Genomic DNA, 25,098 nt, shown 5'->3' on the forward strand with positions numbered 1-25,098 from the left:
AATACGCTTTTTAATGGCAGGCAGTACCAGAGCTGTTATGGCCACCGAGACATGGTCAGATTTCTGCAGGTCGCCGACCACTCTGACTGCATTATTTTGAACCACATTGAGGTGATTCAGTTCTCCCTGGCCTATACCCTTCAGTAGGTTTGATCAATAGTCCAACCAGGATCCTACAATGGCTCGCGTCAGGGTGGCACAGCAGCTCGAGTTTAGGAAGGGACGGATCTGTTGATATAGTATGAAGAACAGGACACAAGTTGGCTAACATGAGCTTTCCTGCTCAATTCTTGATCAAAAAGTAATTCCAGAGTCTTAACCTTTGTGAGAGTTTTAAGAAAACATTTGGCCACTTTACAGCTTGAAATGCTGGATCCAGGTGACGAAGCTTATAGGAAGTGCCAACAATCATGATTTCAGTCTTTCAATTGTTGCGAGCCAAGCAATTGAACAACATCCACTTTTGTATGAGATTATAGGTGGTGTTTATTGTAAGGATGTCAGCTGCATGGTTACCTGTCAGGGGGGTGAGACACTGAGTGTCATCTGCATAATTAGCGAACATTACATTCTTGGACTCCAGCAAGTCAAAGAGGGGCAGGGTGAAGATATTACATAATGTGGGGGAGGGACATACACGAGACCTGAGAAACCCCACATGGCAGTACAAACCCCTCTGTGATGGTATTTTTGCAACATACCCTCGTTGTTTGCTCTGACAAAAAGGACGCAGCTGGCTGCTCCAGGAGCGTAAGTGACCGATTCTTGGAGTCGGGTGACCAGAACGTTATGGTCCTTGAGGTCAAAAGACAAAGTCAGGTCCAGAAGCATCAAAAATGGTTGTGTATCCCTTATCTAGATGTTGCACAATGTTAGTTTTCAGATCCAACAAAGTGGACTCGTGCTACGATGGCTTCTGAAACCTGACTGTGTTGGGTTTAGAATATTGCAATGAACGAGAAAATCTTGTATTTGCTGGTGGGCAATCTTGTCCATCCTTTTTAGAAGAAAGGGAGTATTGGTTATGGGGCGATAATTGGCCGCTAGGGATGGGTCCAGTGAAGGTTTTTTCAATAAGGGGGTAATGTAATAATTTAGATTAATTACGAGAATTGAAATGACCAAAGGGTTACCTTAGAGAAACACCAGTCGTTATCTCTCCTACGCTTCCTTCTTCGGAAATGGTTTCCAACAGGGGTAGAAAATGAGTGCCTCCCTGAGACCCTTCCTCCGCCTCAAATACAAAGATTAAGGAGGGGAAGGACTCCAGGGAAACCCTCTGGGGAAGAAAACCCTGTGTTGATGGCCCCTGGATAGATGTTGTCTGTCTGGCGAGGTTCTTGGTACCCAGAATATCCGCTGAAGGTGAGCCGTCTGAATAAAGACAGAGGAAAGTGGTAAGTTGAGGCAAGGATATTAGAAGGCAGAATATGGGTAGAGGAAATGAGGAGTACCTGATTGAAATGGGGAAACCACTTATCAAGCTAGATTGCAGGTCTCCCGATGAGACGCGGACAGGAGTAACCTCGGGGGCGTCCCAGGAAGAGAATTGTTCTCATATCTCAATGCTGCAGATCGTACCCTGCTTTTCCCTGCGTCTGCATAGGTAAAACAAGGTTAGGTGTCAATTCTGATCTATATCTATCCCCGGGTATACTAGGGACTGAATATCTATCTTCACGTACCGCACGCCAGGGAGGGAGTCTCACTAGCGAACCGATCAGTGAGGTTCAGCTCGAAACGAATGGGGCTGAGGAAATCCGCTCGAGTCTTAGATGTTGTGCAAAAGTTGAGAGAAGGATTCAGGTCTGAAAACAGGTGAGTAAAAAGGGGTAGAGTTACACAGAAAGAATGACACACACTCTGGTAAGCAATAGATCCTAGTATCGAACTCACGAAGCGTTGTTGTGGAGGAGTAGCAACGCATCCGCGCGTTGTCCGCAGGATCAGATGAACCGGCTCCGGCATCGGGGGGCGGTCCTTCCACCGCGCGGCCATGGTGTACGTCTAGACCCACACCCTCCGTAGCGGCGGCCATCTTGGTAGTAAAGATGGCCGCAATCCGTCTAATAGACCATCTATGCCACAGTGACCATGGTCTTTGCAGGGGCGTGACAGGTAATCCATGCCTGCTTAATGGGAGTTGGAACATGGTTTTCCAGAAAGGTTAAAGTAACAAATGTAGCAGTCAAGGGGGCAAGGAGGTGGGCAAGATTTTACAATAGCTGCCGGGCAAATCTTCCATTTACTGGTCAGCTTCAGTTTTTCTAGCATATCCAGAATAACCTCAGACACTTTAGAGAAGGCAAAGCAAGGTAAATGGTCCAATGCTTTTCCTGTATTAGATACAGGTGTGTCCTCTATTAAAGCCTTTCTATTAGCTGCAGTGATGCTTTTGATGTTCTCAATCTTGGTTTGCATCGAGTTCTAGATATCTGAACCCCATTTCACATGCTTGATGACTAGGGAAGTGGGTGGACAAGGGTCCTCTAATTCTTTTAGAACCCTAAACAATTCCCTTGAGTTGGAGGAGGCCCCCTTAATTCTCGTCCCATAAAACAGTTGTTTGCATCACAGATGGCCTGCTTATGAGTCCTGAATGCCCGGATGTAGTGTTCTTTATCCACAGGAGAGGGACTTCTGCCATCTCTTGAAGGATTTGTCCTTCAAGGATTTTATTTTCAAATGTCAAATTTCCATTCATGTCCAATACACAAACTCCTTTTGTAGGAATCCTTAGTGAAGATGTGTGCATCTTATTTGGCTCAAGTTCTGGTCACATTCATTCCTGTTGCAGTCACTAGCAAAGGAAAGGAGAAGGTCCAGCCGAAGCTACCAAGTTCCTGGTATGGTACTGGGCCCAATGATTTCCTACAAGAAATAGGGTGTACATATACGTCTTAAGGGCAGTGAAAGTCTTCATGGTATATGTGGAAAAACAGCACCCCTTTAAAAAACAACGAATTGAAATGCCTCTTAATTTTAAAAAGAAACGCTCAAAAATACGTTTTTTTAAATGAGGGAGGTGAAGGGATTAGCACAGAGGTGAGAGGTGGAGCACACAATAGGTAGACGTACGTAAAAAAGCAAATAGTATATTTTAATCCCACCCCTTACAATTTGCACAGATCAATATTAACTAGATATATTGTAATAATTACTAAATAGACAAACAGCCATAATCCAGCAAACGTGTGGTGGTTATTCCTTAAGCCAAAAAAAAAGGGGTATAAGACCTATGCACCACTGTCGCAACATGGTCCAAAGGGGTGAAGCAGCCGCACAGGGATTTCATGAGCAGGGAGCAGTCGCGGCTGCATTCTGCTTACTTTTCCTTAGTACACGCTCAAAATAATTTTTAAAAAAAACTCCCAGCCAGCGGCACATCCAGCCTTGAAACACCTAAAGCGTGCAGTGTAACAATGTAATTCACGCACCGTCCTGCATTTTAAATGTCAGCCACAACAGCCCATCGAAAATATTTGGTGGAGTCAAGTCATAGATACACTGCTAAAAAAAAGCCAGGAAAGAGAGGTGCTTTAAAGGCCAGATTGGTTGCCATGCGTGCCCGGCACGATACTCGCTCAGTTGCCCTTTGATATTATGAAGCAGTCGATGGGCTCTAAAAATACCTATCAAAACTGATGAGCACCCAAGTGCTTGTCTCTGTTGGGCTCAGAGCTCACCCTTTGGCCTACCCGATTGGTAGTTCCTATTTGGTCCACCGTCATCATCAAAAAGAGGTCCAGAAATCCTGAAGCAGGCCCGGCAAGTCATGAGACGAATGTAAGCACATAGCTGGCGGACTACACTGGTCTTAAAAAAATTCTACAAACATAGATAAGACATTTAAAAAACTTTATCAAACAGTCGGCAGGTTACCTGATCGAAAGCATGAAATCAGCAGATCAGCAGCTCATCCTGCAAAATCCAATTACTGCAATCTTAATAAAATCTTAATTGTGCTCATCTATTTTATTGGAAAGGCAGATAAATGTGTAGCATTAGCGACTCAAAACAAATGTGATTCGGATACATATTCGTCAACGGCCACAGCGAGACAGCGTAGCTGCGGAAATCCCTACTCCCTCGTTCTCCACCAGGACCCTGCTTTCTTCTATTAAGCACGTGTTATCTATTTCCTCTGTGCCACGCTGGTGCATACAGACAATTCTAGCTCTCAACATATGATGGTTCCTAAGCAATATTGTGGCTCATCATTTCCCAAATTCCCTCTTGTATTTTCATGCATCCTTCCATCCTTTGATTTGAGCCTCTCCCACACGTGACTGAATCCATCGCGTTCTATGCTCCTGTGTACTCCTCAACCTAAGTGCCACCGGCACACTCAGTGCTGCCCTGCAATTTTATTCCATCACCTTCCTGGCTACCAATCACAAAACCCCTAATCCCAGAAAAAAGGCCTTCCAAAGAGGACTGGCCGCAAGATGCCCCATAGTAGCCACCTTGTCTCAGAGTCATGCAGTGCAAATACCTCCTCCACATATGATCCCCAACCAGGGTCCCGACTGGACTGCACATCAGTACTGAGCTATAAACATGGACGATGTATTTCAAGTTGGTCTGGAGCTGCCCCCAGCCACCGATTGCAGGTCCGTCCCCCCACTAGCCGGTTTAACGTATTAACTACTATATCATGACTTTCTAAAGGGTAGGTCCTATTAATGGGTGCTTTACAAACATTACTTTGCCTTTTGTACAATTATTTAGAATAAAGGAACCCAGATGATGGGCCCCTGAATGAGGATACAGCTCTTAATTGATGTTGTGCACCTTAAGGGCACAGTAGTTAACAAAAAGCGCTATTTTGGTTTCCCCTTTACGATGCTGTGGTTTTCTTGCAGACTATGGTTTTCTTACAGCCAGTGGGGGTTCTCACCAGATGCAGTGTTTTTCCAGGGCACTGTAGTGGTTACAGGACACAGCCATTGCCACAGCGTTTTCGTGGCTATCAAGGAACACTCATTTTTAGCTCGAGCTAATAGGTGGCGCTTGTACAGATAGGGAAAAATGACAAATGAGGAGGGGCACACCGCTTGTGTTTATTTATTTGTCCACCCACTGACTGCCCATGGTCATGCTAATCCTTATCGCCATTCCCACCCAGTTCTTGCCCCTCTCCATCCAAAGCACCTCCACAAGACAACTCTTTGTGCTTGCTTCAACAGGCTTTGCCATCAAACGTTGACCTCGAAGTGCCTGGTAGTGTTTTTTCAAAGGAGCTTTCTGAAAGTGAATGACTTAATTGGAGCTGTAAATTAGCTAATGTTGCAATAAAAATGTCAACCAGGTCTGCATTCTGCCACTCTATTAATAAGCACTAAGCCTGCCTTTCACTAAAGTCCTTTTAAAAACAAGTATTCACGTAGCCAATAGTTTGCCTCGTGTATAAGTATTAGGCATTTGCCAGGCACTGCTATTAGATGCCCAGGTACTCGCACCTGCTACCATCAATGTGGCAATAAGACCCTCTGTGGCGGGCCAATACCGGCCCAGGTAATGCCCGGGGCCATAGTTATAGGCCCGAGCGTAGCGAGGGCCTTAACGAAGCCCCCGGGCATTACCTGCGGCGGTTTTGGCCTGCCACAGAGGGTCTTATTGCCAGTAGCACACCGGACCGTTGGATCGGGGTGCTAATGGCATTTTTTTTTCTGTTTCGGCGCGTTTCGAAAAAAAAAAAATGGCCCCGCTTCGAGCCTTCTCATTGGCTGAGGGGCTGCAACGCCCCCGCCGAGGACAAGGCGGCTGGAATCCCGGCCGAGAATCGAAGAATTCTCGGCCGGGTAATGACCCGGCGAGAGCCAATCAGAATGCTTGTTGCATTCTGATTTTCTCTCGCCGGGTACTAATGGCCAGTAAAACCACCACAGCAGTGCCTGGCAACTGCATCTCCCATGCCTACACAAAAGCCCAAACTGTTGGCATTGTCAATGGTGGTTATTGAAGGCACCTTTTCATGGCCATTGCGGTCCTTACAAGAAGCTGTTGCTTTTATATGGTCACATGGATTGTACAGGGCGTAGAATTTCTTAATGGAGGTTGTGGTTGTTGCATGCTATGACAGATTACACGCCGATTTCTCCAACAGATGTAATTTCTACCCCTAACCACCTTACCGTCCCGTATGCCCTCGGGCTACTACGTGCTTAACAAATACGAATAAATAAATAAATACATTTAGCCAATGAGTGGGACGACACTGTAGTGCAACAAATCACATTTCAACTCCGGGATTTGAACTTGATGCGCCCGTGAGATCATGCAACACCTCCCTCATCCAATCCTTTGCAATTTGATGTGTAATGATAAGTTAAAACAGTTCAGTGCTATTGCGAGAATAATAAAGCGAGGAGGGAATAAGTTATTGCACGTTCCCAGTGCCATTGGCGGAGGAGTTATCGTTCTGACATAATCTTTTGGCAGTGTAAAGCAGGATTTATTCAGCATGGACGGGTTGCAGCCAGTCCCGGTGGCTCATGTAATTGAGCCTGACCTCTGAGCTCCTGGGCTTTTTTCTCTTTCTCTTAGGAAAGGGCTGAGGAGGGGGTCGGACGCAATTCTCATAGTGTTTCGCTAGCCAAGAGGCCAGGGGTGCTCGCTTACCTGCCCATCGCCACTTGATCATTCGGGTCTATGGAGCTTGTTTTCCGCTCTATAAGTTCTCGCAGGAGCTGGAAAGAAAGGTAGAGACGTTAGCAAGTGCGACGAGCAAAGACTTCATTCGTGACACGATCCCAATCACAGACCCACAGTTATCTCAGCCAATGAAAACAAAAACAGAAACTGGGGTTTGGAACAATGGTCATTACTTATGGTTTAATGGTTAAAAACCAGCTGAGCTAGGCGCCATTTTGTGTCCACTGTTATTTGGCTATGTCATTTGAGCAGTTGACAATGAATAATATTTCACGCATTTCATGAAGAGTCCAAATAATGACATAAGAACTGACCAACAAGGTAGCAATGTGTTACAAAATATCACACATGGGCAGAGTTCTGGATTGATACCTCAGTGAGCGGCAATAATCCGTTTTTGGTGCCATGTACAGACTAGACGTCATATTCTGATATTCTGAGGGTTGGTCGGCAGGACCTTCAATATGTATGGGACAGATTAATGTATCGCTGAACGAGAAGTCAGAAGCAGAAGGCAGGCTCTGGTCTGGGTGAGGAGGCCAGCTGGATTGAATGCTGGTTGTGTAGTTGGGGAGCTCCGTAGAGTAGCTACCACCAGTTCATGGCACGAGTCCTGTAACGAAATAGGCTGCATGGGCTTGGTGAATGGGATGGGGAAGTGTGCCGCCACCTACAGAGCGATGCTGGGCCCAGAGAGGTATACACTGAACAACCCACGTCTACCAGGGCTGTGGCAGAGAATTGTCACCAAAAGATATCACACCAGATACCTGCCCCTTTAGAAATCCTGTCCGACTATACAGGTAATCAGAGTCCAAGCGTTGGCCCAGGTCCCAAGTGAACCTACCCAGGGAAGAGAAAGTAGCTACAAGCCTTGTTAAGCCTCTAAATGTGGGCAGGGTCAGCCGCATTCTACATAGTGTGGTCACTGTGGTAGCATTTTGTGAGCAAGGTTCACAAGGCCAAGGCACAGGCAGGAGAAGCAACATGGCAGACATGCAAAAAGAAGGATGCATCTGTAGAGCAGCAGGTTTTGATTACAAACAGGTGCAGTGAAATCTCGAGAGAGAGAGAGAGAGAGAGAGAGAGAGAGAGAGAGAGAGAGAGAGAGAGAGAGAGAGAGAGAGAGAGAGAGAGAGAGAGAGAGAGAGAGAGAGAGAGAGAGAGAGAGAGAGAGAGAGAGAGAGAGAGAGAGAGAGAGAGAGAGAGACTAGTGACCAATAAAAGCTCTGGGCCTTCAGGTAAATAGTAGTAAGGCGTCTGAAAATGAGCAGCGGAGGCAGGTAACGTGAGGCAGAGGCATGGAGGCAGGAGGAGATTGTTTGCTTGTGAGTCAGACAGAGAAGGCAAAGCAGAAGGGGAATGTGGAGGAAAATATAGAGGAGGTGGAGTAGAAAGAGGAAGGTGGAGGAAAAAGGAATGAGGACAGAGACGAATTTGGAGCAAGAGGGAAGATCAGGAGAAGGTTGACAGGAAACCCCAGGAGGAGGTTGGAGGAAATCTAAGAGGTGTTAGAAAGACGCACCAGGGGGGAGCTGGTATAAACTATAAGGAGGGGGTGGAGGAGAAACTGCAAAGAAAAATGGTTGGAAGTCGATGCCAGGATGAGGTTTGGGAGGATCTCTGAAGGACAAGTGGTGAAGTTCATTAGCCCACCCAACCACGAAAATGACTGACCCCGAGTGGGGTAGAGTACGAGAGTTTGGTGGCATGTCGAGAGGGTGGAAGAGGAGAGAGACATGAGGCAGAAGGTAGGAAAAGAGGTACAGGAAAGAGTCCCCTAGGTACAAGAACATGATAATCTGTTAAAAAGAAAAAAGATCAGGCATCTAGGAGCAGTGGCAGGACCCTGAGAGTGAGCTGGTGAGAGAATAGCCATACGGTTTGTAGACACCCAGAGACTGCCTGCCCCTTAGTGGACGTTTTAGGGTTTCACACACAACTGCCATACTCCAATTTGTGACTGTGACTAGGCCTAATGCCAAAACCCCCAGAAGAGGGTAATCAAAGGAGCGTGGACGGGTCCTAGAGGACAAGAGAGTGTGATCGAAGGAGACAAGAAAGAACTGCAATGCACACTTAAATCCCTCATGCCAGTGAGTGACGCCAAATTGATTGTCTTTGGGGGGAACCTACAATGAGATTTACAACTTGAAAACTTGAACTATTACAAGCACGGAGAAGCCATCCTTCTGTCATCATTCTAGGTTTTTGTTGCATTTTCTTTGGTTCTGACCAACCTTGTGAACAGCCCTAATAAACCTTTTTGTTAAAGCATCATTTCATGTCTGCCTCATCTTGATCCTACTATGGTTTGCGAGAGTCCACTCCTAGTGACTCGGTGTGCAACTCTGCCCTCTACAGTAGCAGTTTGGCTCCTCATGTCCAAGTGTCTGCCACAGGAATTCTTATGCAGACTTCGAGCTACAGTTCGCTCTCGTAATCCAAGTAACGATTAAGTTCACTCTATATATCTGTTGTGTGTTTGATGACCAAGGCGGCTAACATAATAGGTTATCCCTCTAAATCAATATAACTTCGATGGATCACTGACTGAAGGCATTTTCTGTAAATTGAATAAAATACTCATTGTAATCTGAAAACAAAGTTTTCATCTTTAGATTTATCGTCAGGACAATTCTGTTTCTTTAACTTGGAAGTATCTCCCAAACCTTTTTTGCTGGAATGTGCATTCACATTCCTTATTATTCCCTTCTTGAAATCAGAACTAGTGTCAATACTTCACACAGAAAGGCACTTCTAAAACCTAACAATGCCTTACATTTTACCAGGTAGTGCAAACCAAAAACAAAATGCAATTATTGGGTTCATTCAAGTAAACTATTTCTGTATCTCTTACACAGGTGGATCAGACTTGTGGCATAGCGTGCCTTTCCATGGTGGATTCATAGAAGACTGGGATTTCGCATTGAACGAGTAATACCCGCCTCTGTGGTTCCAGCCATTTGTGATGAATTCCCCAGTGACCATGGATAATACCATGGATTTATACAGACAGTACCTCGACCGCAGCAATATCATTTGTAGTGTCATTGCCATCCACTTTACCAAACAAAATTAAAAAAATTAGAAAATATGAGTTAATCTGAACAGTTGTTAGAAATGTTTTGAAAGTCCACAACATGCCCAACCATCTAAGAGTATTGTTGTAAAAGATTGGTGTGCTTTAACAAGTTTACGCGCCTATCGCGCTTCCCTCATCCACATTCACCCCCCCCTTCACTATCAATGGCTGTTCGCACCTGTGGGCGTGCCCTCAGATGGGGGCTGGGAGGATGGGACCGCTCAAGGGGACAAATAACATGCACACCATAAAGGGTTCTTTTGCATGGGGACCCTTACCCACATGGCCACCATAGACTCGGTGTCTCCAGACTCCTCTTTGAAGACCTCGCCCCTGCAATTAATATATGTCTGTGTCCTTTGACAGAGTTCCAGGCATATTGGGTTCGTCTCATTCACATACACCCCCCCCCTCCACTATCAATGACAGTTTGCACCTGTGGGCATGTGCGCTCACAAGGGATCTGGGAGGATGGGAAGGCTCAAGATGCCGAACAACATGTACACCATAAAGGGTTCTTTTGCCTCAGGGTCCCTTATCCACATGGCCAACACAGACTCAGTGTCTCCAGACTCCCCTTTGAAGACCCTGTACGTGCAATCAACATATGTCTGTGTCCTTTGACTGTGTTCCGGGCCCTTTACGCTTGCTTCATCCACATCCACCCCCTCCATCAATGACTGTTCGAATGCGGGCTATACTCCCAGGATTGAGGAGGTCAAACATTGTCAGAGGTCTGATGGGTGTGAACGAACACGTCAGGCATTCACATACACACCCACTTCTGTAATCCTTTATAAACACCGTGGGAGTTCACAAGAAAATATCTGTGATATAGAAAATGTAGCTTGCCAGCTCTGCACTTTTTACCTTGCTTGCTCAGTCGGCTCATCTGTTCTTCTACGTAATGGTTAGTCAACTTTTACTATTGTTTTCTGTAGTGTGAACGTTCTCTGATAGGCCATTTTCTATTGTTCTATACTCAATGTACACCGATTCTCATTTTATTTTATTCAGAAAGTCTACACCATTATCAACTGTCCTAGGCATGTTTATCTTTGTAATTAACACAACATTACAGAGTATTGTTTCCAAATGTAATCTTTCGGAGAGCATGTTTTCAATGAATGTTTGCTTTAGATGGAATTTTTTATACAGTAAATTTTGTTTGTATTACCAAAGGAATAAGATGCTTGATTTCGTTACCAATAGTTTAATAAAAATATTTATTTATATTTCTTTAACAGATCATAGGTACAATCCAACACTGCCTTTTGTATCGTTTGGGGTTGCACTAATAACAGCCATGCTAAAAGTCAAGTACAGTCCTTCATGTATTTCCAAAGGATTTAAATTTAATAAGACAATGGCTCTTGAGCTATGGATTTCCAGTGTCTGAAATTGAAAGCCAAGCAAAGGATGTCTTGGATGACGTGAGGGGCAATTGATTCCGCATCTGCAGCATGCACTTCTCTGAAGATATGTGCGAACAATCACAGTACACTAAAAAGCATCGCCCCAGAATCCTTCGCAAAATTACCTCCCAATGCAGTTCCAAATGAATTTCAGCACACAATGACCAAGGCGAGTAGTGGACGCTGAATTTATAAATGTATTTTACCATTTTCTAAATTTGCCTGTATAATATGTCTTATAAATGAGCACTCAATATATTGAAACAGTCTGTGAACATGATCGGTTTTCAGGTTTTGGAGAATATTTCCATTGATATTTCATTACACGTTTCCTTCGTGACATGATTTACTGTGGTTTGTACATTTTGAACTTTAGTTTACTTTGCGTTACCCTAGTATAGAGAAATGTGAAAAGTTCAGTGCAATGGGAGCCTTTCCAAACATACACTCACATTGCGTCCTTTAAAAGTAGGGAATAAAAATAAATAAATTAATAGGTTTGTCTTTATGTCGACCGCACTAATGGAATTACAGACTGTTACCAAGGAGGAAACCAGACACGCCAAACATCCTAATGGTGAGGCCAAGCAACTTGCACACACACTTTCATAGTTTTTGATCTGGCCTAAATTATAATAATAATGTCCATTTTCTATTGAACAATGGTATGAATACATACATCGATTAAACAACCATGATGCTACATCGATCATTATTCCAGAGTGAACAGCAACCTCACTCACCTTTCAAGTAATTGTTTTAAAATATTCCTTCAGATCATACTATCCAAACTATGTATTTGTTCAAGTTCAACTTAAAACATATTGATTATTGTTATGTATAATATCTGCTTTTGATACAAACTCGCTTGTAGGCTTCTTTGTCAATAGCGACCATCTTTTACATGTTATTTCTTTTATGTTACATCTTTATTATTACAATTACTGTTATATAGGCCGAGCCTGGAACTTCAACAACGTACTATTCTTCTACTGCAACTGGTCTGGAGGATGAGGTATGAGAAGTGATAATTTAATTTATTGATTTATACTAATAGTATACTGTACCTGATATGTTTCCAATGTCTTTTTAAAATGTTACATGTACACAGTGTTCGACTTTATGTCAATAATAATTTAAACATTTTAATTAGACGGTTAACCGTATCTTTTTACATAGTTTAACATCGACAATCATTAAATCAACTTTGTGATGATGAACTTTGTGAGATCAAAGATGTTAACATTAAATTGTTTAACAATGTAATCAATGTTTTTTTTAATGCGTTATGTACAAGGAATGTACTACTGAAGCAGTCTAAATTGAAGAGACACAGACAAGAGGTGTGCATAAAATATTGTAAAATATCAGTTATCCATTTCAACTGTGATGCAATATTTAACATGTTCTAATGGTTTCCATAGTGACATTTTGTTATACATGTATATATGATTATTTAAGTGGAAGAGCACATTTAAAGGTTTACACAATTTCAAAATACTGTTTTTCTGCTTGTTGTGGTGGTCGGCAAATTCAATTTGACCTTTTCAAGGAAAATTAGGAAAAAAGGGTACATAAAGGTTTTTTTTAAAAGAATACGTTGTTTATCAGTGATTTCATTGATATTACATGTTTATGTTTTAATTCATATATTATGTAGGTGTGCTAGAAATTAAGCATTTTTTTCTCTTAGAATAGAGGCCTACGAAGAAGAGGAGCATAAAGACTCAGACAACTACACAAACAAATTATGTCGCTTGCCAAACTGCTCACTTGGGAGCGGCTACATATTGAGGCTCAGCATGGTCCTCGCAAGATTCAGTGGCTGGAATTTGAATTGAATGTCAGCAGTGACCCACGGAAAGTAACCCTGGATCATTGTTACGGCACACGTCACCCAGAAGAAAAAGACAACACAGATGGTTCAGAATTGCTTGCAGAACCGCTCACACAATCCACACCCTCTAAAAGAAATGCTATCTAAGAAACAGGCAATGTTTCTTGTTTCCCCAACACAAATGGACAAATTAGAAACATCACACACAGAAATAACCGAAGCATATTTGCTACTGATTGACGATTGTGCTTGTGATGTGGACTTCACTCTTCCTAGTGTTGAGGCCTTATCCACCACCAGGGAATAGCAAGGCACTATACTTCAGGAAAATGTATAAAGGAAGCAAAATACATTGTATTGGACTGCTGACTGATCGAGATTATGAAAATTATTAAATGTGATCATAAATTGTTTTGGAGGACTTGTGGGGAGCCATTGGGGAAGTTCACTCGTGCAGTAAAAGGCACTAACGTGAAGATCAAGGGTAGCTGAGTACACCACCATTACTCATTTTCATGGTCTGCTTAACCTATACTTGGACAAGTGCCTGCTGGAAATGTACTTTGTTCATCTGCTTTGCTGTTTAGCAGATCAACGTACAGTACAATTTCAAGGTGTTCTAACTTAGTGAGACTCGAGTTCCTTTAAAACACCCAGAACTACAAATATCAGTAGGATTTCTTGATCCCCGCTATCAGCCAGGTATGGACATTCGAACAGATGTCAATGGACAATGCTCTCGCTAGCAAAAGGCTCTGGCTTACTGGTGATGGGCAGTGTGACAGTCCAGGTTTTTTCTGCATTTACCACTAGCGAGGCATGGAAACCAAAAAAAATAGTGAGCTCAGTCATTGTGCCAGTATCTGAATGCACATCTTCTGAATGCACATCTTCGGTTGCCATGGAAAAATATGGTTTAATTAGATCCATTCAACTTCTGCAATCCAAAGGAATGCAAATAGGCCCAATAGCCACTGTAAGGAACTCATGGTGGCAACAGTAACGACAGACACAAGTGATCACAGTTCAAGGGTATTTATTAAACTGTATAGGTAGGTTGGAAAAACTCCTAATCTAAACCTAAATCTAAGATGGGAGCAAGCATCGACCATCAAATAATAAGGCACTCCTAGTGACTTTTGTCAAATAAAAGAGCCTATACTAATAAGAACCTATTGCCAATCCTTACAACTAAATACAAAGAGTGTGGGAAAGGGTTCACAAGAAAGAAAGAAAAAAAGAAAGAAAGAAAGGTTCACAAATGATAAATCAGCATGTGATAGTCGGGCGTCTCCCTTCCCCACTTTTTGAGTACGGAACAAGGCGGGACTCCTGAGCACAGCACATGCTTGAGCTTTCCCACCACGAGACTACAGTTACGTTCTCCGGTGTCAGGACCTTTGTTGGGTAAGTCTATTTTCTACAAAGTCTCTTGCCTCTGAGGACCTTATGTGTTCAAAATAACAAAGTTCCTTTCGGTACGTACGCTGGGTGATTACTTTACACCCATGGATCCCCCTCTTCCGTGCTCAGATCCACAAAAAGTTCCTAGACATATCAGGACCTTCTGTGGTTAAATCTCTTGCTTCGGAGGGCCTGATACGTTCAAAATAACAAACCAAAATGTTCCTTTCAGATTGCACTTTAGGATGATTCTTCACCCGTGGGTCCCCCTCTTCCAGACTCACCCCTCTCGAATATCAGCCTCCCTCCATCGGGTTCACTATGGCTTGTATTTACAAGATAACAACATCTGCTATATTCATGTGTCGGCGGGTGAAGGTTTTCCACCCCTGGAGCCCCCTCTTCCTGGCTCAGGCCCTTCTCGAATGTGTGCCTCCCTGTGTCAGGTTCACTACAGCTTTTATTCCAAAAACTTTCACCTGTTGCACTCGCAAGCTTTAATGTCCTTTTAGACAATCCATGGTGGAGATCTATCTGTCGGGTTCTCTCTTGTCAACACAATGTTCATTGGGGCATCATGGTTTGCCCTGCTTTGCAGGAATTCCTCCTTTGGGTTCATGTTTACCAGCCTCGCAGTTCCTTTTACTTCTGTATACTTTCCCACTATGCAGGATTTGCTCCCCTTAGTTTTCCAATGGTTTGTCGGTCAAAGACTTCCACTGTACAAAGGATTTTGCTAGACCCCTGTATGACCACTTTGACCATTTCCTGGCGGTTCTGCGAAGGCCTTCTGGTATTGGTAGTTTCAACAAAAAGGGGAATCAAGCAGAGTCTCTCGAGTGTACACCCACATGATGTGGGACCCCTCTGCAGCTGGTTTTCCCCTAAGGTGTTAATAGTTCTTTGAACTAATTTGCCACTTTCGTTCAACACAGTTCGGTTTCTTATCGGTTCTCCCCTCGACTCACCGGCTGTGATGAACAGCTTGGCTTTTCTCGTCTCTGGAGTCAAGGATGGTACCATGGTAGCAAGTGCCTCTCCATGTCCTGCTCATCAGTGTAGGAAGGCATTGTGCACTGTTGACATCTGCTACAACACACGCTGGCTATTGTTTGCGGTTTTAGGATTCCTTCCACAGAGGCTTTGCAGGTCTGTGCTGGAAAGTGCAAGGTCGCTCATCTCCTGGTCACCCCTTCGGTTATCACCGCCTTTCTCCTCCTCTTGAACTGCCACCCTGGGATAGCCGTCTCATCGTGAAGATTGCCTTGCTCGTATTGCGCTCATGCTCTCCACCTTTTATCCCTGTGGGGAAAGGGAAAGCGCTGTCAGCTGTGTGAGATTCCGGTCAATTGTCTGCCCTTGTTTCGGGAGACGTCCGGTAAACTGTTCTAGTGTTAGTTTGTTGGTTTTCACGGTGTAAGAAAGTGTGTGTGTTGGAAAAGGGGGGTAGGCGGATTCAGAAGGGTGAGTTTGGTAGGGTTTGTGAAATGAATAGGAGGGATGGTGGTGTGTTGTCAAAGCAGATTGGAAGTTTGGGAAATAATCAGAGGGACATGGAGAACGACTGGGAGTATTCGGGTAAGACACTGGGAAATAGGGATTCTGGGAGAGATAGTTTCCATGGTTAACAGGGTTTGAGTTTCTAGGGCATTCCACATATAACTGAGGGGTCGGTAGATCTGGGCAAGGGATTCATTGGAGGAAGGGAGACAGGTGGTATAAGCTACAAAGATCTCAGGGTTCTCACTGTCCTCTTCATCTCCGGTATAATACCACATCCCACCTGGGATATTTCCCCGAGTACAACCCCGGGCTCCCCTACCCAGGTGATCTTCCCTCACTCGTCCACCCCCAAGGTTGGGATATGAGAGAGCCTGGCCACCTGAATAAGGTGTTCTCGAGGTCTACTTGGGAGAATACCCTCGGGTTTCTTACACCACTGGCAGCCAAGTTTCGATAGCCAAGGCCATGCGAGAGCAGTTCCCAGACAGAGCATCAATATGATGTATGGCACGTTGCAAAATCAATTTCAAAACAAATTACAGCTGTGGGAAATAAAAAGGCTACAGAAAACACTTTAAATTTGCCACAGTCTATCAGCAATCATCTTTGGTGGAGCTCAAAAACTTGGATCTGTAGATCTTCTGCTTACAAAAAGGTGTTCATTGATGCACCATTGTTCCAAAATACACTCTTGAAAGAAAAATATTTCCACGAATGTGCACATGGACCATTGAGCAGGAGTGTAAGAAAGGGTGTTTAGTTCCAGGCTCCCCTCCTCAAACAGCACTTGAGAAGATTGTGTACGACAAAACACTTTCAAGAGACATGAGGGGACTCTCCGCGTTTAGCCACAGTGGAGATTTGGAGGTGTTGCATAATATGTGCCTAAAGTACAGGCCTAAAAGGTTGCATTTTGGCATAGATGGTATGGAGACCATAACAAGACTGGCTGTACTTGCACACAACGAGAACATTGGAAGGGAGCAACCAAAAATGGCAGAAATCTTTCGGGATGTCTCATTACAACAAGGAGTTTACCAAAAGAAACAAACAGTGGCTGGCAAAGCCAATCTTACAGCAGATGGATTTTGAATTTGTGAAAGATCTGACATCGAATATGATGGCCATGCAAACCCATGGAATTGATCCAGATTGTGTTCCCATGGCCCAGTCTATGCCACAGAAAATTGCAAAAAAGGTTTGCAATCCCAAACGTCATCTTGTTGAAAGGTGGACTTCACGATTCAATTGATATGGGGCTTTCTTCACAATGTTTAACAAAGCCAGTTTCAAGCTTTTGCACAGTGTCTGGAAACGGTTTCCATTGTACAATAAATCAAATAGTATGTCACTTGAGATGTCATTGTTAAATAGTGTATTTTTAATTAATAACTGTTTGTGAAGTAATGTCACTAGACAGGCCCTAACTTGCTAGTTTTCTTTGATTTGTGTATTTATTATCATCAATATAATTGACTTATCTTAGAACAATAAATGTCAGTCTCATTATTTCAAGTATGTGACTCAAATCAAATGTAGAAGAGACTGGGTGAGCTTAAAACCAACAGTTACCAGGAACTACTTTTGGCTCCTCCAGGCCAACTAATGTAAAGCTATAAACGGACTCCTTGTTGCACAGTGGTAGCTCCTGTTACTGCTGGATACCAAGGCACTGCTTGCAATTCCTGCTTATCCAATCCTAATTTCGAGCCTTGTTTGTAATGAACTCAATATTTGATAGTTGAATATAAGCAGAAAATAGGAGCAGTAGACATACAGAAACTCAATGTCTCCCGAGCTCTGGTCCTCTCCAGGCTGGACTACTGCAACACCCTCTTCCTCAATATGTCTAAATCCGCCCCTTCAACTATTCCAGAATAGGACTGCAAGACATTTCTTTGGACTCAACCACAAGGAGACTGCATCTCTCAAGCACAAAAACATCTCCAATGGCTCCCGCTGGTTGCGAGGATCAAATTCAAGACCCTCTGCATCATCCACAAGGCTTTCTGGGGGCAGGGACCCCACTACATCCGACTCTTTCCCTAAATGCCTCCCCCTTAGAGACCTTCAGTCATCTAGCTGCAATTCTATGCAGATAAGATGCTATTCCAAGCAGAGAGTGTGGGGTAGATATCTTTGCTCGGCAGGAGCATCCCCCTGTAATGGTCTCCCTGCCCCTCTCAGGCTTCTGCCTGGTCTCCTTAAATTCCGGAACATTGTCAAGACCCAACTTTTCACCTCTTCATTCCCCCCACCACTCCCTGCTAATGCCTCCCTCCGTCACATTGACTGGCTGCCTGGTCCCTTCTGAGCTCCACAGGGCTCCAGGACCTCCTCGCACAGTATACCCCTGCACCCTGTCTTCCTGCCCCCCGATTTCCACAAACAGCACTTGCCGTTCTGGGTCTCTTTACCCTGACAGCCCTGGTGGGGTGTACATTCCTTCCGAGCCTGATCCACCCCCGTCCTTGTGCGTCACATGTGGCCCTCACTTTCTTCTTCTCCTGGCACTTGCCCACCTGCCCCTCCCCTTACCACTTGCCTGGCCCCATTGGCCCTCCTCTCCCCTTCTCCCCCCTTGCACTTGTATACCTCCTCTTACCCCGCACTTCCCTCCCACCCTAGCATTTTCCCTTCTGCCCCGGCCTACACCTCTCCACATCTCCTCCCTGCACTTCTTGTTACTGCTCTTGCATGATCCGAATGACAAGGCCTAGTAGGACCGTTATTGTTTTTTCTTCCCGACCCCCGTCCCGCCTGTCTTGCGGCGCCTTGAAACACAATTTTTTGCATATGCGCTTTACAAATAACAAATAAAATAAATTCAATCTAACCTTGCTGGAAGTAGGAATAATGTTAAGTGGCTGCCGATAGCAATAGACCAAAAGTTTTATGCGCCACAGTGTGAGCCAACGTTGAAATAACGAGCAAAGGAATAGGTCTTGTCAATCTGCACTATGAACATGCGCCTGTGGCCTTTGCACATTTACATCTTACTGTGGAGGCCCACATGTGGAGGACAACCAGCTGTGCATGCATCAATGCAGAAATCAATGATTGCTGGAATAGATATCCACAGAAGCCAGTAAGCCTTTTCAAAACTGCACTCATTCGAGGCATGCTGCAATCGCGAAGCTCAGTGGTAGGGTACCAGTACGTTCCCGAGGTGGGCCTAACAGAGAACCAAAACCCATGTTTATACCGAGGTACTTTTCAACTGGCCTGGCACTGAAAGAGATTAAACAAATAGCAGGGTTTGTTTCCTCGTGATCACAGAGCACTCTATAATGTTTAATGTTAATACACATTTGGTTGCATTCTCTTTTAAACCCATGACAATGTGTAGCATCCTTGTGACTGTGCACATGTTATTTCCTGTCTCCAAGTTTGGGTTAGCAGGAATTATGTGACATCTAGTAGGCAGCTGGGTGGGGAAGGAGGCCCCATTCCCACTCTCCATCACAGTACTTTTCCTGGAAGCAGAATGCCACACACGACAACACAATTTTTCCCTGGGATCTCACCCGCTGCTATAAAAGTACAAATAGGAAATTGCCACAGGTGACTTTGCCCATGGCTTAGCTAAAATTGTTGTAGCACTAATTAAACCTGGAAGGTTTTTCATAATTGTGGACCCTGCCCGTTGCCCTTCGCGACTTGCACTCCACCATGCAAAGTGAGTAAACCCTGTCTGGCATGTTTGCATGCCACGCAGCATTTACTTTAATTATGAGCACTGCTCAAAATTGAACAAACATGCGTAAAAGACCTACGCAAGGATTTTACGTAGGTTTGGTACGCCCGTTTATCATGTCCACTGAAAAGCTGTAAATCCCTCTTTGTCCACAGGTGGCTGATGTGGAGGAACGGATGTTAAAAGGCAACATGGTGATAGCACTGTATGCCACAAGGGAAGTCACAGCCTGATAGGCTCCAGCAAAAGCAGCTTGTAAGGAGAGCGCTGCAAAGCGCACATTTGAAGCCACAGAACGAAAGTAATATTGAAAGGAATATATTGTCGGTCATAAGCAGTGCTTAAAGTGGGCCGGGGCCGGACCCTGGCAGTATCCAAAAAGTGAGACTGAGCCGGGGCCCTGCCGGGGCCCCCTGATCCCACCAAGCCACGGCGGGTGCATCTCCCGCCACAGATGCGACACAGATGAGCCCGCTGGCCACCCATCAAGAGGTCAGGCATGGCAGAGTCAGGCAAGCCTGTGACAGACAGACTTGCCAGCCAGTCACAGCTTGAGCGACGCTGTGATTGGCTGACAATTCTGCCAGTCACAGCTGCCTGCTGCAGTGCTGCCGGAAGAGCACCTTGGAAACTAACTTCCTCTGGCAACCCCTCGCGAGGGTTACCAGAGGAAGTTAGAGTCCCGGGAGGGTTCGACATATCTTACCTGCTTTGCTACTGGATTCTGCGACGACGACCATCATCCGACGAGAAGGAGAAGGAGAAGCAGAAGCTACAAAATCACAGTAAGTGACTGCTGGCACGCACGCATTTTCTTTCATTTATTTTCCTTGTTCCAAACTTTCTGCTGTTTGTTCCCTGCGAGGGAACAAACAGCAGAAAGTTTGGAACAGAGAAAATAAATGAAAGAAAATGCGTGCGAGGCTCGCACGCATTTTCTTTCATTTATTTTCCTTGTTCCAAACATTCTGGTGTTTGTTCCCTCGCATGCGAGGAGGATCGCATACTTGCCAACATTCTGTGACCAAAATGATGTGTAGGATTTTTCAGGTTTCAAAAATAATAATTCCCATAACAATGACATCACAGGGAAATACAAAACATGCAAACAGCACAAAATGGAAAGATGTTGAAATGTAAAAATTGAATAATTGTGAATGGTAACTTAACACCAAATTGTCAACAGATGCTGTGTGATGGTGTTACACGCTGTCACTTGCTTTCACTGGTGGTTCACCTAAGAGTTGTCCTGGCAAGAGTCCTGGACAGAGTCAAGTAGAGGTCAGTTCAGTGGATTGGTCTGAGTCCAATTAAAGTAATCACCTACCAGTCCACTGTATAGACAGACTAATGTGTTGCATGCTTTGTCCTGAAGCTTGCCTTAGAGTCACAAAAATTACATGCCGCCACTGTAAAAAGCAGTAGGATCTGTCACTGAAATCTGTAGGCCCCGCCCACCAATTAGGCCACGCCCATCATGTCTTAGGCCACGCCCCCAAATGAGGGTCATAAGACTCTGACTGGCAACATGGGGGCAGTTGCCACACACCCTCCCACTCCCCAAACCCAACCCCACTCCACCCAACTCTCCACACAGAGGCTCTAAGCCCCTTTCAACTGAAAAAGTTGAAAGGCCCGACACTGTCACTGGGTACTTCCGAACTTCACACATCAACAGAACAGTAAAGCTATCCTACATATTCAAGCTCTCCTCACTGACCAAATAGACGCCACCTCTCCGTCAGATCACATAGAGCACCTGGAGACCAGGCAAATGGCAGCAGAGTGCAGTATATGCGCAGGAACATCAAACTGACAAAAGAAATGGCGCAGGGAATAAAGTGGGGGGCAATGAAACCTGTTTCACTGCTGAAATGCAAACTCGAAATCTGTACCAAATGTTTCAGGATCCCACAATCTTCTTTCATGTCCTTTCTTATTAGAAGACTCTTGCAGCTGTTCCGTTCTGTTTCAAAGCCGAGAGCTAAGAGGACACAGGTTTAGTATCGCAAGAAAACAACCAGCTTTATCTGCTTTTATTTTTGGGTGGTGGTGGGGGGAGGGGGGGTCGTTTAGCCGATCGATTCCACCGACATCTCGCTGGCAGCCAATCTATCAGTTTATCTGTGCCTCTAAATCACCGTCGCTGCTGGCAGCGCAATCCGGGAATCCAAAGGCAGGGTTACGGTGACACGACGAGGCGAGGTGCTGCAACAGGGCCGCGCTGTAAACAGCTGCCCCGAAGGCCAAGCAGAGACATGGCCAGTGTTGCCAACTCCTCAGTGAAGAAAGTAGCTATTGGCTCCCCTAGAAGTCGCCAGAAGTAGCTAGATGACGTCACTGCCTAATTTGCATAATTACCTCCTCTTTCCCCTGCGATTTATGGCTTTTACTGTGGCCCCCTCCCCTTTTAACACCTCCCTTTTAAGTTATTAGTGTGTTTTTACATTACTCCCGTTAGAAAACGGGCGAACGACCACACTTTTTTCAATTGGTTTGGAAACTTGCATAAATGAGCAAGTCTACAAACCAATTGAAAAAAGTAGCTAGATTTCTCGCTAGACGCTTTTTTATGAAAAAGTCGCTAGGGGGGCGTACTTTCTCGCTAAATATAGCGAGAAAGTCGCTAGGTTGGCAACACTGGACATGGCTCCCAGGCCCTGCTCCAGTCTAGGGCGGGAAAGGGAGGCGCCGCCGCTCAGCACCACGGACAGCAACCGAGCCAGCTGCTCTGTAGTCATGCTGTGTGGTCCTCGTGCGGAGCAGGCCCGGAAAACGAGAAGCTGCCACAGAATACTTCAATCGGGTACCCAACGTTGGGTTAGTGTGCAACGGGGCTGATCTAATTCTATTGCTGAATCAATACCAGACGGGACCAGCTTTATTTATGATTATAAAGATATATATATTACATATGTATATAATATGCAATAAATGTTAAAAGGTATTTATATCGCGCACCGTGCCCAGGCGGATCTGTAAAACAGAAAGGCGGGCGGATTAGGTTACTCGGTAGAAGGAGTAGGAGAGTGAGAGGTGGCGTGCTGTTGGCGGCTTCCGTTTGGTTTTCACCGGGTGAGACCTCGTGTGCAGTTTATGTGTTGTTTGGGTGTTTTTGCGGTGTGGTGCAGTGCGGTTTGCTGGGTGAGGAATGGTTGTGTGGATTTACGAGGGAATTGGGTATGCAGAGATTTGAGGTAGGGTTAGTGGGTTCTATGTCCTGGTTCTCGGAGATCTTGTTCTATTTAACTAGCATTCCTATGGGTAGGCTTAGTTGCTGCTTTCCTCTCTTGACCATCTAACTTTGTGGGTGTAGCCGCGGCGCGTTCCTGGCTGTTACTATATTGAACTTAGTTTGATGGGATGTATTACATATAATACATACAAGCCTGCAAAAGCCGTATAAAAGCCAGTGAATTATTTCTTAAATACAAGCTACTTGAGACATCACAGACGCCTAGTAAGAAAATGACATAATATGCACTCTCTAATCAGGTATCACAGATGTCTGTGGCGTCACAATGCCTTCTGCTTGTGCCAGCACAGAGAGGAATTCCAGCAGCATTACTTTCCAGCCATTATTTGATGAGCAACTGTTAATGGTAGTCCAGGACGGCCTCAGGGCCTTACAACATTTACAATGAAAGGGACCATGAGCCACAGGGAACCCCACCGGCAACGGGCCCTATATTTCCAGTCAGCAGTCTAATAACACGGCAATATATTCCTTTATATTATTTACCCTCTGGGGCGCACAGTGTGCGCTTTGCAGCGCTCGCCTTACAAGCTGCGTTTGCTAAAGCCCGTCCGTCCATCCATCAATTCCGTTGGGGGAAAAAAAGTGGTTATCAATACATTGCAACACTGGTTCCTGAATGTCATCCACTTGCTTACAAAGAAGGATTCATAGCTATTCAGCAGGCATTTCGTGTTTCAGCTCCCTGCTGGCTCAGAGTCTTTTGATAATTGGCGGCTATTAACCTTATTCCTCATTTCCATTTTAATGTATCCCTCCCCACGGGGCCTCAAGTTGCTTTCCACTAAGCATTTGATGGGAGGGGGGCAACCATCATGTTGAACTGGGTCCCAACATATCTTCAGACGGGCCTGTTGGTAGTATGTGTATTTTGTGCACTGCTGGTGTTAAACACGTGAAAGCAGGACTCCTCTCCATGCTATTACTTATTTTAAAGCACCAAACGTTTTAGGTGCATGTTACTAAACGGATTAAGGTTTTTTTCTGCAACACATCAGAAGCTGCACATTCTTTTTTTTCCAACTCTACATTGATTATATATCAGTACAGTAACTGGAATATCTCATTCTTACATTATATTAAGCAAGATGACAGTTATTAATGGGGATGACAGTGTGTGGCCAAGCATAAGGAATACAATACAATATCTTTTTACATACGGTAGAGGATACTTTATCCACTGTGTTATGCCATTTGAAATGTCATATGTAATGCATCATCAATTTTATTGGTGTACCACTGGTTGACAAATATAAACAGCTAACACAACATACAAATATGGACTATTCTATCACAATCTAAACATAAAAGACATTATAAAGAAATTAGGCTAGTTAACAATTTCATAAAAACTGACATTACAGATAATTCAATTGATTAAAAAAAGAAATTATACTAATTTAATAACATGCTTCTTTTTTGCCACATTCTCTGGATGAATTAGCTAACCACAAACTGAACAGTAGAAATCTCAGTGTGACGACAGAAATGTATTGATTTGAAATTATTTTATTTGGATTTATTTATATAGCACCTTCATTCAAAGCACTTTACAAGTCAACACTAACAAGACAACCATCAGAAGGTATCACGTACTAACACCAATAAAGTATAATTGGACAACTAAAGGGATGATCACAAATCAGTCCCCACAGTCATGAATAAAAGGAAGAAATTGACTGGAAGCAAAAAGCAAATACATTTTGGGAGACTTTTTAAACAAAGATCAGGTAGGAGAAGAACGAATATCCAAAGACAAAGCATTCCACAACTTCAGAGCAAGTAACTGTAAAGAATGAAACCGGCAAGAAGCACAAGGAGTGCGTGGAGTGGAAGACTTCCAGAAGCAGAACAGAGGGAACGAGACAGTTTAGAGAGGATCAGCTAGCAAAGACAGCCAGGTGCTAAAGCATGTATGCATTTAAAAACTAGACAAGGAAACAAATTCAAAATAAGGAATAAAAAACCACCTAAATTGAGAAAATAAAGAGCGAAAGAAGTGGAATATTCAAGAGAAAAGAAATCAAACAGCAGAATTAAAAAACAGAGCGAAGCAAAATAGCAAGGTGCAAGGTAATTTGGCATACAAAGAGCAACAATAATTAAGATGACAGAGAACCAAACTTTGAAGGAGTTATTTAGTAGCATAGAAAGTGAAAAAACAACATTTCCCAAATATCATAAGGCTGAAAATGACATACCCAAACTACCACCACAATTTGATCCTAAATGGATACAGTTGAA

The 25,098-nt window shown here is 44.2% G+C and overlaps 1 protein-coding gene across 1 annotated transcript in view; it reads right to left on the reverse strand.

Moving 5' to 3' along the window:
- Positions 1–25,098, reverse strand: part of AATF (apoptosis antagonizing transcription factor) — an 813,649-nt gene that overhangs the window by 238,920 nt on the left and 549,631 nt on the right. The window contains exon 9 of the mRNA XM_069614687.1: positions 6,625–6,692. Coding sequence (XP_069470788.1) covers positions 6,625–6,692 — 68 coding nt within the window. The remainder of the gene's footprint in view (positions 1–6,624; positions 6,693–25,098) is intronic.

The sequence above is a fragment of the Ambystoma mexicanum genome, chromosome 9 (genome assembly GCF_040938575.1).
Source record: "Ambystoma mexicanum isolate Mex_15411 chromosome 9, UKY_AmexF1_1, whole genome shotgun sequence".
Classification (NCBI taxonomy): Eukaryota; Metazoa; Chordata; class Amphibia; order Caudata; family Ambystomatidae; genus Ambystoma; species Ambystoma mexicanum.